Source organism: Kryptolebias marmoratus, linkage group LG11 (assembly GCF_001649575.2).
Source record: "Kryptolebias marmoratus isolate JLee-2015 linkage group LG11, ASM164957v2, whole genome shotgun sequence".
Taxonomy (NCBI): Eukaryota; Metazoa; Chordata; class Actinopteri; order Cyprinodontiformes; family Rivulidae; genus Kryptolebias; species Kryptolebias marmoratus.
The window spans coordinates 2,534,888-2,551,669 of NC_051440.1; the positions used below are offsets into that span (position 1 = coordinate 2,534,888).

A 16,782-nucleotide genomic window follows, 5' to 3' on the forward strand; every position below is an offset into this window, starting at 1 on the left:
AGTCAGACAAACAAGGATTCTAACGAGCCTCCATTGTTAGGAGAGTGAGAACAATATCACTTCTCAGCTTTAAAAAGCTCAACTCCACACTCTCTATTTCTGAATTGAGAAAGCTCCTCGGATGAGAAGCGAAACGTCTTCAACTACAGAATAAAAGTCCAGTTGTTTTTGTTTTTTTAACCTTTTTTGAATTTTATGTGGTGATTTTTTTTTTTGTATTTTTTTGCTTTTATATTTGAAACCTTGTGCAGCCCTCTGATTAGCAAAGGTCGTTATTTAAAGCGGGCTTCAGAAATAAACTTTGATTGCTGGTTTTGGTCTAACAGGGACGTGTGTGTTTACTAACAGCCATTCCTTAACCCAGGAGGAGGATCAGAGTGTGACGTGGTCCTGCTGAACCGTTGGAGTGTGAGGAACTACCAGGTCCAACGAGGTGACATCGTCTCTGTTGTGTGAGTAAACATGATTAACGTGCTTCTAGTTAAAGCTGCAAGTAAGATGACATGAATTTGCTTTTGTTCTTATGAAAACCCCATTGAGCCCATTTTAGTTAACTTCCTGTAAAATGATCTGGTTTATTGTGTGAGTTTGATCATCTTTGTCTTTCATCGTTACACAGTGGAACTAAATGATCTAACCAACAAAAGTGAATTAGTAGTGATATTAGTTGCAACAACGTCTGCAACTGTCCTGTGACTTTATCTGGGGAAACTAGAGCTGAAGCTGTACCCACCATCTTCATCACCTCTGCTTCCCTGTAGCCTCTGCAGCTGCAGGTTGAGAGGAAAAGTTTCTGTCATGCAACAAACTAAAACTGTGTGTGGTCGTAGCTGAGAGTGATCTCAGACTTATACTCTGAGAGCTAATTGATCACAGGGGATCTGTTTCTACAACTTTGCTTCTGACTCAACTCTGTCTGTTTGCGAACTATTTCATGAACCAGTGAATTGATTTTAAGGAAACTTTCAGGAAGTAATTGTTGGATGTACATCTACAAAAAAACAAACAAAAAACACTTCAGTGACAAAGTAAAATCAAATTTCTACAGAGTTATACCAGTTAAAAAATAAATGTAATGTAAAATAAGTGATTGCATTCACCCCCTTTAAAGTGACTGTCTTAAGTCAACTGAGAGAAAAGATTATTTAAAAAAGTCAGGGGATGGATACAAAAGGATTTCCAAGGCCCTAAACATCACAAGGAGTTCTGTAAATCCATCATCAAGAAATGGAAGGAATATGGGACGTGTGTAAATGTGTAAATCTACCAAGAGCAGGCTGTCCTCACAAACTGAGTGAGTGTGAAGAAGAATAATGTGAGAGACCACCGAGACACCTGAATGCTTTCTGAAGGAGGTACAAACTCCTCTTAAGTCTCTAAATGTATCCTTATCCTCCAAACTTAATTTTTTTCTTAATATGAAGGAGTTTCAGCTTGAATCTACTTTCCAACCAACATATGAGACTGACTCTTTTCTCTTACACGTGTATGTAAGAGAAAAGAGTGACTTAATCTTAATGATCCCTGAATACAAGAAATTTTAGTCCGTAATGTTGGCTTCTTTTGGTGTGTGAGTGTGTGTGTGTATGTCAGGGGTGGTTGTGGTGGGGTGACCTTCTGCTCGGTGGCGTCTCTATATTTATTTTCTGTATTTGTTCACTTAGGTCCCCCAGAAATCCCAAGCAGAAGATCATCAAGCGTGTGATTGGCCTGGAAGGAGACTTCATCAGGTGGGAAGGATGACTCCTTCTCCTTCCAGTGATTAATTCACAGAGCCATGCTAACGGACTAAAACCTGCAAAGGAAACAAGAAACTAAATGTATCCTCAGGCTGATGAGGCCGATGATGATAGCTTCAGAGTTGAACATGATAGCAGTTTTATGAATCTATTAAACTGCATGAGGGTTGTTATGGTTGCAGTGCCTCTAGTGGAGGGTGTTTGCAGTGGATTACCTTAAACATGAAACATGAAATGTTGGGGTTGTCACAAAAAACAATGGATTAAACTTTGGTGGCGATCCGGATCACTTTTTAAAAAATTTTTTAATGACGTTACAACCTTGGCAGAGGTTTGCACTCTGAGTGCTTCTAGTTAGGTTTAAAACCAGAACTAACCTTGTTGGGTGCTGTGCGGTTGTAAATGATATAAGGAGAGGGTCTGTAAAACTGACAAACTTTTTTACAAACGTGCTACCACGCCGGGTGCCTATATAACTCCCTTTAAGTGTTGTTCTTCCTCTGCACTCCTGACACACGCTCCTCTGCCTCATGCTGTCACAGCAGCGTAATCCAGTGACAAGAAGTAACAGAACATACACAGATGCATTTAGAGCAAACTTTAGAACATACCATTAGGCTTAAAAGCTGAACCTTAAACCTTTAAAATGGTTCTTTTGATTGAGATCAATCATTGAGTGTTTCATTAATTCTGATTGAAGCCTTTAGCTAAAATTGTTCCACTTCCTCACAGAGCTACGGCACCAACAAGGGATATTTCAATCCAAAGCCACTCAAACGTTTCATAAGAATTGTAAATAGATGTTCAGCTGAAATTTTTTCTAATTTTCTCCTTGAACTGAGAAATGGAATTTGGTTGGCAGTTAAAGGAAATGGAGCACCTTTGAAACTTTCTCAGCATCTCTAAATTCACCAGTAGATGAAATTAATGGAGTAATTGAAAGGTTTGACTGAAAGCACAGTTTATTTTGATTTATTACTTTACTCTCTTCAGGACTTTGGGCTACAAGAACCGATATGTTCGAATCCCTGACGGCCATTTCTGGATCGAGGGGGACCATCATGGACACAGCCTGGACAGCAACAGCTTTGGACCGGTATGATCATTATTACAGTTACCCCTTAAGGTATGGATGTTTGGTAAGAATTTGAACTCAAGTCTGGGGGATATTTTTTTAAAGGTTAAAAGTATTAAAAGATTATTCAAGAGGTATAATCAAAAAGTATACACTAGTAAAATACTGTGTGTGTGAGCAAGAATCCCCTTTTCTAGGGTAACCTCAATCTCTCGATTTTGAGTGTTACCTTGTCCCTTAATTTAAATTCTCCAGGAGCAGTGGTTTAAAGTTTCCACTATGAAATAGGTCATCCCTAAAATAAGCCACTCTGTGATGTGATACAAGACCAACATTTCCTACTTGTCAATGATTCCACTAACCTGGGCCTTGAAGAGATTATTTTAAGTTGCTGTTGTGAGAAGCAGGTTCTTCCCTCTAAGGACAAGGGCGGTTCAGAAAACTGTTGCCTATAAAAAAGAAGGCCACCGGATTTTTATAACTTCATCAAACACAACATATTTTGATACCATTAGATAGATGTTTTACAGAGAACAGAATTTGAAGTTTTAAAATCAGTCTACTGGTTACCAACTTATTGTCAAGAAAATGATCATCAGAATGGGTCTAAATACAGTTCTTAAATTGGCAGCAGTAGAAAGTCCTGTGTTTAACTTCCTGGAACATCTGTTCTCACACCGGGCTGAAGCTGAGGAATCACTCTGATTGGCTGTAAATTTTCAGATTATTCCTTCGTGGATGACACATGAGCAAAACAATCCAAAGTGCCAGCTCCCGTTCAGCTCTTTGCCAATGTCTGTCAAATGTTTTATTTCATCTGAGTTGAGAAATGAATGAATGAATGAATGAATGAATTAGCCTGACTCAGTTAGCTATAGTGCTACCATGTGTTGTTTATTTAATGGATTAAGGACATGTAGAGGATGAATGGGTTGGGAGGGGACACGTGGCCTTGCTGCCATAAACAGTAAATGCTTAGTTATGAAATATTTGAAGAGATTTATGTATTTATTTGTTTCTGTTTTACTTGTAAGTATAATAAATAAAAATATTTTCTAAAAGCATTGGTGCTTTTTGATGACATACCTTGCCAGCAAACATTAACCCCCCTTGGATGTTTAACCCTTTTATTGCTGTCATAAATCAGTCAAAGTCAGCATAAATTAGCCTTTTCGACAAAAAAACCCCAAAAACCTTTAATGACAATGTGAAAACTGATTTCTACAAAGTAACGCCAATTAAATAAAAATATGTAATGTAAAGTAAGCAACTGCATAAATATTCACCCCCACCCCCTCCCCCCTCACATCAGTATTTAGAGCAAGCACCTTTCACATCTGGACACTGGAAGTTTATTCCGTTCTTCTTTACAAAACTCCTCAAACTGTCAGGTTGTGTGGAGGTTGGGCATGAACAGCCCTTTGCAAGTCAAGCAACAAATTTTCTATTGGATTTAGATCTGGGCATTGACTAGGCCACTCCACAACATTCACCTTTTTGTTTTAAACCATTTGTGTAGTTTTTGTTAGAAAAAAATAAATCTCTGAAGCTCAGTCTCTCCCATCTGACCTGCTGAAGCTGGACCTCTTTCAGAGAGCTCTCAGGTGTCTTGGTGTTCTCTCACTATTCTCCTTCTTCACGCTCACTCAGTCTGTGAGGACGTCCTGATCTTGGTTGGTTTATACGTATCCCATATTCCTTCCATTACTTGTTGAATAATTTGACAGAACTCCTAGAGATGTTTAGGTCCTTGGGAATCCTTTTGTATCCATCCTGACTTGTACTTTTCGATAATCTTTTGTCTGAGTTGCTCAGAGTATTCTTTTGTCTTCATGGTGTTTTGATAGCCTGGAGCACTGATCAACCAGTAAATCGACCTTTCAGACACAGGTGTCCTTATACTGTAGTCTCTTGAGACACATGCACTGCTCTCAAGTGATTCCCATTTTACTAACTGTGAGACCACCGTCACCAAGTAGCTGGACCTCATCTTTTAGATCAGTATTTAAAAGAGATAAATATTTATGCAGTCACTTATTTTACACACACGCACATACATATTTTTTTCTCTTTTTTTTAAATGGCATTACATAATCTCTGTGCTTTCGTTCTTTCTGTTTAGGTATCGGTGGGGCTCCTACATGGTCGGGCCTCTCACATCATCTGGCCACCCAATCGTTGGCAGCAGATCAAACCATCCCTGCCTCTGAACAGAGGACCTCTGGACACAGAGGAAAAACAAGAATGAAGAAACACTGGACCATAGTTTTTTATGCACATTTTCTTAGATGCACATTGTATCCCCATCTATTTTCTTTGAAATTGTAAATTACATTGCTTTTACATAAATGCCAATTCTGTATATATATTCATTTTGTCAGTGTGAGTTAATGCAACAAGTTTCTCTTAAAACCTGACAGGAGAACAAATGCACAGACATTTATTCAATCTAGTCCCCCTGGTTTGAAGTTGCAAAGTCATAAAAGACAGACTTAATATCTATTTTATTTTATTCAATTAAAAAGTGAATTTAACAAGAAAGCTATTGGTAGATTTGTCATCGTAATTTTGGATGATTCTTGTGATTTGATTGTGACTTTGAGGAACTGACAGCTTCAGTTCTTAGCTTTGCTGGTCAGCGCTAAATGGTGTCCATGCTCCAGGGACGCCACAGAATCGCCTGTGTGTGATCTGTAAACGGGGAGATATGGTCATGTAACACAAGATACACAGGCTCTACACTTAGTCAACCAAACTCTGCTGTTTCTCAGTAGTTACATATGTTTGTGAGATTTTTTTTTAAACGTCAGTCCCACGAGCACTTGTAACTACTGAGTCTTGTTCATGAGTGATTACAGGATGGAGCAGGAAATGGACTGACAGATCAGAGTCTTGATTGTAGTAATGAGGGCGTTGCTCCGGTCTGTCATGGTAAAAAAGGAGACAAACCTAATAAGGGCACATTTCATGTAAGGTTTGTTTTTTTTTCAATCAGGCTGTCTGCCTTGGAGATGTTCCAGTGTAAAGAGATGCTAAAATGAAACAACCATTTCCATTCTGCCCTGTAAATGACACTCCTGTTCTCTGTGGACCCACCTGACAGGTGGATCCAAAACCTCATACTTATTAAAAACACTCTCAGCCTTAAACAATTTGCTGATAAGATGCTGTAAATACCCCAGGTCTTTAAGGTCACTATGATTAAACTTTTACTGAAGAAACCTAGTCTTGATTTAGGGGCCCTGGAACCACAAACTTTTAAACCATTCAAATGGTGATGTAAGACTATTTATTCCAACATTTAATGTAATAAAAAAAGGACAATCTATATCAGATCTGGTCTTATCTTCTCAGCTGGCTGCAGGTGAACATTTTGTTCGACCCTAAAGACAGGAGGAGCTTTTCTTTCCTTACTGAGAATTATGAAACGTGACCACACACTTTCTTCATGTTCTGGGTCCCGACAACATCAGTGCTGCAATCATTTTCTAACCATACTCTTTCTGCACTCTGACTCACCACATTTCAGATTCTTACAAAATGTCAGGATTTTGAGTTTAGATTAAACTTTTAACAAAAGATTCACATTTTAAATCCTATTCAAGTTTTCATCTCAACTTTGAGATGAAATTATTTTTCTTGATAGACCCAAACTACATGACAATAAAAACCTAGTTTTCTTTGAAGGAATGCACATCAGCCGCCTCCTTTCATTTCCACCTCCTTTATTATTAAGTTATACTGGGAGGCTGGTACCATACCTGGTTATATAATGAACATCAAGGTGACATTGGGCTGAATCAGTAGAACATGAGCAAAGTTCATGTTGACACAGAGTGATGAAATGATAACATCCTGTCCACTTTCAAAAGATACGCACATATCAAGAGCTGCCTCTCACATACTCACTCATTTACTGCCAGGCAGCAGCCCGGGTCTGAACTGGGAACATGTCTGTCAAACTGGGAGCAACATTGTGGTGACTGGTACCAACAGAGGGGTTGGTTTGGAATTGGTCAGACAGCTGGCAGAGAAGACAGGAGAAGATGCTCACATTTATGTCTGCTGCAGGGAACCTGAAAGCCCCAGAGCTGAGGTAAAGCACCATCATGTCCATCTTGCACCCGTACCATCCACTGACAAACACACCTTTGATTCAGAACAATTTGTGGTTTCACCATGCAGTATGAACTTACTCCCTCGTGATTTACACATAACTACTGACATAATCTGTGCATCAACTGAAAAGACTTGATCAAAAACTCAAAATGCCTTATCCAAACTCTGACAGCACTTCTTATGTACTTAGCGTTGCCCATAAATGCTTCAAAATTTCACAAAAATACTTTATCCTATATTAATACAATTCTTTGATGGAACGTGTTAAACTGCAGTTTGTTGTGTAAAGCTTTCGAAGCAGATCATCATTGGGGGCTTTCCTCCTGATGTACTCCAGGATCTTGGTTGTTTCATCCTGTATAGTGGCTCTGATGCTCACTAGTCCTCTGCTTCCCTTCTTTCTCTTGATGTACAGTCTCAGGGTGCTGGACTTAGGGTGAGGAGCTTTCGTGTCTTGATGTCAGTAGCTTCTATCTCCTCCTTTGGCCAGGTTATTACACCAGCAGCGTATCTGAAGACTGGTACAGCATATGTGTTGCTGGCTTGGACTTTGTTATACCAGTGTGAGTCTTAGCCGAGGGTTGTGACCACATGAGTAAAGGAGGATTTATTATGCTGACACTAACACAATCCTCTGCGGGATTTGGGAATTTCTGAGCAAGATGTGCACCAATTTATGGGCCTTACTGTTATAAATACAAGTACTTGGTGAAGTAAAACTCTTTATTCATTTAAATATTGTTGTGTTTTTGTTCTTGGTTTGGTAGTTTTCTTGCACACTTTGCAGCTTATTTTGCAAGTTATAATTGGTGGGAAAAGTTACCAAGTTTAAAATGTAAAACTTTTGGAATAATTATTTTGTTTTGGATCGTTTCCAGAGGAGATAAAGAGAAGTGTAGGCTGAACTTATTATTTGCCCAGTTGAGAAGTTTCTGGGGATACTTAAAGGTATTTTGAGTGGTTTGTTATCATTTTATCTCTCTGATTCTAGTTTCACAAATTTAAGGTATATTTTTTTATTTTTTTCCCTTCCTGTGAAAACATAGATATAACACAGGTTATTATTTTGTGTATACTATCTACAATATTTTTTGGCTAATTCCACAGTTTAACTTGAACTTGAGTTAATAAGTTATTTATCAAATACTGAATATTTGTATGTTTCTTTGTGTCAGGTTATTGTGAGAACTGATGTTCACACTGTGAGCTGCCAAATTAGAAAGAACAACATGGATTTAACAGAAACTCACTGACAACATAAGAGTTTTTTTTATTATTATTTGATATTTGAGTGCACCTTTCATTCATGTTTCGTACCCTTGTGTTTTACAGGCACTGAGAGAGCTCACCTCCAAATATCCTGGAAAGATCACAATGATCAAACTTGGTAAACAACACATCCTGAGTCCTGACACAAAATACAACGACTCTTTAAATATTAAAAAATCTGAAGATTGATATTTGCATTAAGTACTTTTCTGGTGTGGTAAACATCTTTAATTTAGAAATGCACCAATTCTGACCTGCTGATTCCAGTTTCTCCCAAATGATATAATAGTTTTGATCAAATTGAAAATTTGACTGTCTGTTTGTAAAAATTTAGAACAAATTTTCTCTATTAAAAACCATTAGCTACTTACTGACTTTTCTCTCTGCCACTGGAAATCTAGCAGAATTTGTACAAAGCAAATTAAAAATAATTATAATATATCTGCTTCTTTTAAACCAGGTTATAGTTCTTGAACATTATTTTTTTCATGCACATCTCAAAACAAACAAGGTTTCTAAAGAGTCTTGACACATCTGGAATTTGGTTGGGGTGGAAAAAAGTGTGGAGAAAAGGAAAGAAATTATGGAAAAACACTTGTTTTCAGACTGTATCCCCCAATCTTTTTTTTTTTTGAAAAGATAATAATCTAGATTAAACAAGAAAAACACTTTTTAATTGAAATTGTAAAGACAGACATAACATAATTGGCATGGTTTTCGGGTTTCATGATGTTGTTGTTAGTATAATTTCTTTTAAATTGTTTTCGTTTTTCTGTACTTTGTGTTTTGCATGTTCCAGTTATCTTGTTCATTTCTGCAATTGGTCATTTGTGTAACCATTAACTCACTGTCTGAACTTGATGTTCCTGACAGAGACTTGGCTACATAAAAATGGCACAACAGTACTCATTGAAATTGCACGTTCTAACCTTTAGTTCATTCACTGCACTAGACCTGGAGAAGAAGGTGGTGGTATTGCTGCTGTCAGTTACAGCTGCAAAGAAATTAATCTTGGAGAATTTACTGGAAAACTGTAATGTTGACTATTAATTTTTTTTTATCATCCAAAATCCAAATGTGGGTTCAGCGATAAATTTTCTATGCTTTTGTCTAAGGTTTTATCTATACGTAACAGTTTACTGTATTTTCCAGACTATAAGGCACACTTAAAGCCTTCAATTTTCTCAAAAAACAAGTGCCCCATATATATCTCAGAAGTTGTAATGTTTTTGGTAAACTACAAAGCCGCACTGCTTGCATCATTAAGACTCGGTTATAGTCGCACTTTGTGGTGTCGCGCAGGACTCCATGCATGGCGTGCAGAACTGAGCGCGTGGTGTAGGCATTTGTTCTTGATGCTTACATCGGTGCAGTATTCTATTTTAAAAGAACTTTTAGGATTTGTTTTCATCTTTATATGAACAAATAACATCAAGAACACATGTTTTGGTTTATTATAGTTGTGGGATTATGTTTATATGCAGCTGAATAACTGGATGTTATTGCAGACATGGCAGATGAGGACAGTATCTCAGCTGCAGTCCAGGCTGTGAGTCAGCAGATTGGATCTTAACACAGAGACTAATGCTTTTAGAACTAGCAGGCCTGACTGTTTTGTTTTACACTTAATATCTAATCCATCTAAAAAAAATAATTAAAAAATCATCCACAATGTCTTCACTTGGACAAAAAAATGAGTAGGATAAGATTTGTCTGCAAGCAGCCATATAAATAATGTTTTATTTATGATGTACTCTAAAACGTTTTTATTTGATTGGCTTTTTACTGCTTATAGGTTTGTAATGCAACCAGTTTGTACAAAGTAAACATGTCAAAATAAGCTCAATTTCTGATTGTTTCTTGCTTTGATAAACCCTGAGATTCACTTTTGGCCCATTCCTCTGTGTTTGAAGGTTTTACAGTTTACATGGGTGAAATTTCACCAGTATTAAAGAGATTTTACTGTAATGGCTGGTCGGGCATTTGAGCTTGCTCTCCAGTTATGTGTGTGCACTAATCACCATAGATTTGTGACAAACATGGGTAAAAAAAGCCCTCCCTGCTGACCTGATTTAAAAACGGACGTTAGTAAACTTTTGCAAGTTCTCTTCATTTGTGATTTTTGACTTTTCAGTTCCCTCATACCATTTTAACATATCTGGCTTGTGTTTCTGTTTTACTGTGGTAGGTCGCTGTAAGAAAATAACATCTCAACATCACCTCTTTATGTTTCTGATACTCTTGCTTGTGTGTTGTGGTCTCCAGCAGGTCACCACAAATTTATTGGTCATGTTGAAAAATTCTGTCACGTATGTCTCACAAATACACCATAATAACAAACCTTCTGAGATTGTGACCCAACAACTTTACACACCTAATGCTTCGATGTACTCATGCCCTGCATGGCCACAGTATTGTGGTGTATTTGTGGTGTTTTTATGTATAATAGATGTTGCCACAGCTTGTCTTTCTTGTTAGAGCTGCATATCAGTGGTGTAGTTCTTTGCATTCTTGGCAAATGTTCCACACAAATACAATGCTTTATAACACGTCTACACAGGGTTTTTCAGTTCAGGTTGTGTAGTGTCTTTTAATATGATGTGTACTGATATAAAACTAACAGCTTCTATTTGTCATTCATGCCACAAATATGAGTTTAGTTTGGACTTTACTTTAAGACTTTATTTGGAGAACAGAAAACAGCATGTCAGACAGAGATCTGCCAGAGTAGAACAACAGAAAGCATCTAGCAAGAAGAAGAACAAGAAGATGTTGGGTGAGACCATGGCTAGATGCTGATATCCAGCTATCCATTTTTTTACCTACTTTCTGTTATTGGGTCATAGGGAAGCTGGTACCTATCTCCAGCAGTCATTGTGCAAGCCCTGAACAGGTCGCAAGTCCATAACAGTAGATACTGACAGAAGACTAATATTCAGACATTATTAAAGACTCCTAGAAGAACTGAGAGAAAAAGATGCTTTTGAGTAAGACAAATACGCTACACCAACATAACTCAGACAAACAAAATGCCACAAAACAACAAAACCGTTACAAGAAGGGTTACACTAATACTTAGTGTGCTGCAGCATTTCCACTCTTCAACCCAGTACATACATAGGAGAACACATCATGACCATTTGTGAGGATCTGGGGTTTGGCTCCACCTTCTGGGCGGCGCCACTAATCATTGTCCACAGGTGTTCCTCATACCACTGACGAGACCATACAGGATTTAAGCAGCAGGCTGTGATCACATCTTCGCTGGAGCATCGAACCTACTGGGTTAGATTCTCCGCCTTAGCGTCTAACCTGAAACCTTGCTCCTAGTGTTAACTACGTTCTCTGTNGACTACGGATACTAAGGACTACTTACCTGACACCCTTCTGATACTTACCTTCCTGGAATTGGCTCGTCACGTCTGGAACTTCTGGGACTCCTGGAACCACTCCTCCTCTCCTCGACGCCGCATTTAACTCCTGGATCTGTAAGCAAACCAAGAGACATCATTACCAACTTCTCGCCACCGTCTGGATCTAGACTCGTACCCGAGACTCACCTAGCTCTCCTTCTCTTGCAGACTCTCTGGATACCGCCCACTGTATATAGTCTCACCCTGTAAAGTCTCCGTGTTTGGTCTTGGTCTCGCTCTCTGGACAGTATCCCCTGGTTTATGACAGCATTACACAGACATATATGTCACAAAGCTTAACTTTTTTAGAAAATGTGCTTAATTTTTTCATGTTTTGACCCACATAAAAATAGTCTTAAAATAGGACAACAGAATACAGTAAAAATTTTATTTATAAAGCACTTTAAAAACAACACCATTAACCAAGTGCTGTACACCAGCAAATAAAAACACGAGAGGTAAAACACATACAAATCCAAAACAAGAATAAAAAATATAAAACACAATCAAAGCAACAAAACGCTTAAAAGCATAAAACAATAAAATAAAATAAAATAAAAGGAAGTGAGTCAGCCTATCTGATCTGCAAAGACAGCTCATTCCACAGTTTGGGAGCAGAGACTGAAAACACTCGGCCACCTCTTAACCTCCTCTTTGACTTCAGGACCACTAACAGGAACTGATCTGCCGACCTGAGAGAGCGTGAGGGAACGTAAGGCTGGAGCAGGTCGTACAGATACTGTAGAGTGAGACCATGTAGGCATTTAAAAAGAAACAAAAGAACTGTATATCAATCTGGAAATGAACTGGAAGCCAGTGTATTGACGCTAAAACTGGAGTGATGTGTTCTCGTTTTCTGGTACCAGTTAAAAGGTGAGCAGCAGCGTTCTGAACCACCTGCAGTGGAGTGAGTGATGACTGGCTCAGCCCAATATAAAGTGCGTTTCAGTAATGTAAACGAGAATTAAAATCTCCTAGTGATGCCTTGACAAAAATGGATTGACCTTGGTCCGTTGTCTTAAATGATAAAAACTGGACTTGACCACTGATTTGACCTGAGCGTTGAGGTTAAGGAAACTGTCCAACTTCACACCCAAGTTTGTTTCTGTGTGAGTCAGGTGTTGTGTTAAAAGACCCAGATCAGCACAGACTTTGGAAGCATCACTGGGCCCAGACAACACAACCTCGGTCTTTTGTTCATTGAGATGTAAAAAGTTCATTGACATCTATGTCTTGATTTCTCCAATGCTTGTCTAGTAGTTGGTTCACAGATTTTTGATTATCCTGTTTTAGCGGCATATAGAAGTATATGAACAGAAAAATACAAAAACAGTGGAACGGTAGGATAGGTAAGTAACTTAATCAAAGTCAAGTTTAATCAGCTCCTTTTTTACTTTTATTTGAATAGATTTTTACACTGGTAATTTGTAAATAAATAAATGTCATCCAAGTAACTATATTTCTACTTGAGTAGATTATTTTACTACTTTTTCCACCATTGGTAAACACAGTCTGTACCATACAGTATGTGACAAGACTCCCAAAACAGTGCTGGATTATTTCCAAAAAAGAGCACTGGGAGACCATAAATGTTGGTGTTGAAGTCTTTTGTCTTAGGATTTTTAGACATCTTGTATATTTTATGAGTTATTAATGACCCTATAATTTTCATGATGTGGAAAAAATTGTGGAATTGGGTAGAACAGACAAAACAAACAAACATGTGCAAATTACACATATTTTAATAATTCCTATTTTATTATTAAACAGACAAGGAATTTTACCTTGGGAAAAAGCTAATCAGTTAACTGAAAATCTTGGTGATTCCATCAGAAAATTGTCTAAAACGTTGATAACTATTAAATGCTTAAATCTTTTGTCTAAGAAGCTGATTAACCTGTTGACCACTTCTACTTCCACATCTCCAGATGTTTATGCCACTCCTTCAGAGAGCAGCCAGCAGATGCTCTGATAACAAAGAAAAAGGTAAAAAAAAAAACTTTAACTTTCTTTATGGTAGAATTTGTATCTCAGGTCAGAAACGGGTCAAACGGGGGAAAAAACGTAATTGTTTAGTTAATAATACATATCGATCACACACTGGTAGTGTGCATGAACTGTTCAGTCAAAACCTGGTTTCTGAAACCATTTTTAATGTGTAGCAGCTGCTAATCACGACATCACAAGAAGGTTTCTAATTTAAACTTTGACTCTCTGTGTGCAGGTTTATGCTCATCTTTTCTGCACCTCCACCCAGTCTAATTGTTTTTTTATACCTTGAGACACAATACCTGTGTCTCAATGGCAGGCTCAGATGTCTTAAGATTCTGTAATATTTAACATGACAATCCCACCTTGGTATGGTCTCTTGGTTTATTACAACCTTCACAACCTTTGCCGGTGTCTTCATGAACCTGCTGGTTTAAACATGAGGCCCCTGGGTAATCTGTAAGCCCCACAGTTGGACGTTATGACCACCTGGCTTCATGCAAACCCACAATGTGACCACTATCAAACTGCAAGTGCTGCTAATGCTGTTTCATTGATGAACTGTTGAATAAATCTACAATCCATCCTCTGTATCTGCTGATCTTCACTCAGTGTTCTTATTGACTGTCAGACACTCCAACAACCATAGACATTATTTTCGTAAAAACCTCGAAGACTGGGCTGTGTACTGGACCTGATGTATCAGCGCGGCCGCCATCTTGGCTGATTCCCTCATGCGCCCTGCTGTGCATTTATTTGTACTGAGAAAGCTGTAAGCCCAACTAAAATAATAACTCTCTTAATTTTTACCCGATTTTCACACAGCTTGTTTTGTTACAAATGGCAGAGATATAGTTATGATACAGGACACATTCACGCATTAAAAATACAGGCTTTCATGTTGAAATACTTTGTTTTATGCTCTTTAACAAAGACAGACATAAGGGATGACATATTCATAAATGTATAAATTATTAAAGTTTATATTTTATTTAAAAAAGTTTAATTGTTAATTTGAATTTGTTTTACTCTCACACACAAAGACACAAACTTGAGCCTTCTGTATACACCACAACAATAATTACTTACTATTTTTTTGTGCTGTGCATGCACACACACTTGCACTGTTGTTTTTGTTGTTGTTTGAGCCCTGGAAAAGTAATCTTGAAAAACTCTAGGTCATTCCAGGGTCTTACACTGCCCTGCTTGTAACTGGGGCTGGAGAGCTGAGTTTCACTTTCAGGGAGATGCTGAGAAAGGTCCACTGGAAGCTCTCTGCAGCTTTCCTTCAGGTTTCTGTGTTCCTTGTTGCTACAAGCTAAAATATAAGACACATAATACTTAAAAACAACTTAATTAAAAACAACTTGAAAAGGTTTTAGTATCCTACAGTGTATTGTAATACACAATACATCATTAATTCCTGAACATGCAGAAAGAAATAACAGGTAAAAACAGGTTTAACAAAGTGTTATATTAACTTTAGTTTTATATATGAATCATAGACATTTCTGTTAGCATATTCAATAAAAAATCACCTCCTCTTTGGAGATGAGCTGGGAAGTTGAAGACAGATGGGATCACAGCATCTCTAAGTCGGTCCTGTTAAAGTCCTCCAGTTTGAAATGTTCCCTACAGAGATGAGACGACTCTGTAGGAACAAAACCCTCCTTCTTACTGCAACTTCCCATTGCCTCCTTAAATCTGTGTTACTGGGAAACCTTCAAAATGTGAAGAAAAAAACCCAGAACAAGCTAATGAGAGAGAGAGTACCAGTTCCTCCTGTTAGCATTTGTTTGCCGAAAAAAACATTATAAATGGTCAAATAACCATAATTACTGTTCAGTCTTACTTGTGAAAAGTAATCCCATATGATCTATTCAATACTTCGCCAGTTATTGCAACTGTAGGCTGAACAAAATACTGTCATAGCTGCTTGCTCTGCGTTTTCTCCCGTTGGCTCTTATGCTGCCTAGAGTGAGGAGAGACCCATCCAATATGGCAGTGACGCATGATGCACTCCATCATGTAATGAGGTGTCTATGTATATTGCTAACAACTGCCTGATAACACTATCACTTCACTTATGATGCGCCAACACTTTTCAAATCAAATCACTTACTGGTCTGTATGTGGACCAAATTATGTCTAAAATAGACCATTCCTTCTGTATGCTTCTTGTTTTGCTTTTGTTTTTTGTCACATATTCCATTTTTGTGGTAAAAGTACTCTTAAGTTCATTCTAATACATGACTTAAGAGAGAGATTTCCTCCTTTAAAGATAAGATGCTGGTGAAGGTTCACTAGGTTCCACCATCTCAAGCAGCCATTCACACACAAACATTCAAGTTGTCGTCTTCACACGTTACAAGATGTTAAAACAGTGACATGTTACATCTACAGTTGTTTTTGTAAGTTACGACACAAGTCTTTTGTTTTTTTCTTTTTGTATCAGGTGATGAAATGTCCTGCAGAAGATCGGCCATCATCAATGTATCTAGTCTCTTCTCGTCTGTCGAGAAGTGTCCACAGAACTTTGACATGGCTCACGTCTTCCCTTATAGGGCAAGTAAGGTAATAATGCACATTACCTTCCTTTATTTAGTTTATAAAATGAAAGAATTATCATACAAGGAATACATTTTTTATGTTAGGAGGTAGACGGTCTCTGAAGGATCTTGGCAAGGTCTTCAGGGGCATATTAATGCAGCAGACTCTCATTTACTCATGATAAATAGGTCATGAAGGGTTTTAAGAAAAGAGAGTATTGTAGTGAGATTGTGGTTCAGTATTGTGGGGTAGCGTATCAATTACATGGGGCCCACATGCATTGGTGTACCATCACACCACCACACCACATTACATGGCATTCTGATTTTATTTACATTTTACACAAGGTCCCAACTTTTTAGAAATTTGGTTTGTAGTTACTACAGAGTCTTGGGTCATTTTCTGTGTTTCCATTCACCTACGTATATTCTTCACCCATTTTTTTTTCTTTCTGGGTGGGGTGGGGCAGATGCCCGTGCCATCAGTTATTGTGTGAGAAGTGGGGTACAGAGGTGGGAGGCGATCACTGTGTGACTGAAAACATTTTCTAGAGACAGGGCTGTTTTCATAAGCACATGTTTTAGAAAACAACAAATATAAATATAATTAAAGCTGCAAGCAGCGTTGG

General features: G+C 37.9%; 2 protein-coding genes across 4 annotated transcripts in view; both read left to right on the forward strand.

Annotated features, from left to right (window-relative positions):
* immp2l (inner mitochondrial membrane peptidase subunit 2) overlaps positions 1–5,182 on the forward strand; it is a 10,488-nt gene extending 5,306 nt beyond the window's left edge. For both annotated transcript variants that reach the window (XM_017440370.3, XM_037978454.1), the window contains 4 exons: positions 349–452; positions 1,665–1,730; positions 2,733–2,835; positions 4,937–5,182. In XM_017440370.3, coding sequence (XP_017295859.1) covers positions 349–452; positions 1,665–1,730; positions 2,733–2,835; positions 4,937–5,062 — 399 coding nt within the window. In that variant the 3' untranslated portion in view covers positions 5,063–5,182. The remainder of the gene's footprint in view (positions 1–348; positions 453–1,664; positions 1,731–2,732; positions 2,836–4,936) is intronic.
* A 6,370-nt stretch (positions 5,183–11,552) lies between these two features.
* The window catches only part of dus2 (dihydrouridine synthase 2), a 30,220-nt gene continuing 24,990 nt past the window's right edge, over positions 11,553–16,782 (forward strand). The window contains exons 1-3 of one of the 2 annotated variants that reach the window (XM_037978334.1): positions 11,553–11,690; positions 11,784–13,601; positions 16,060–16,178. The gene's annotated coding sequence lies outside the window, so the exon portion shown is untranslated. The remainder of the gene's footprint in view (positions 11,691–11,783; positions 13,602–16,059; positions 16,179–16,782) is intronic. The other variant, XM_037978335.1, reaches the window with a different exon arrangement.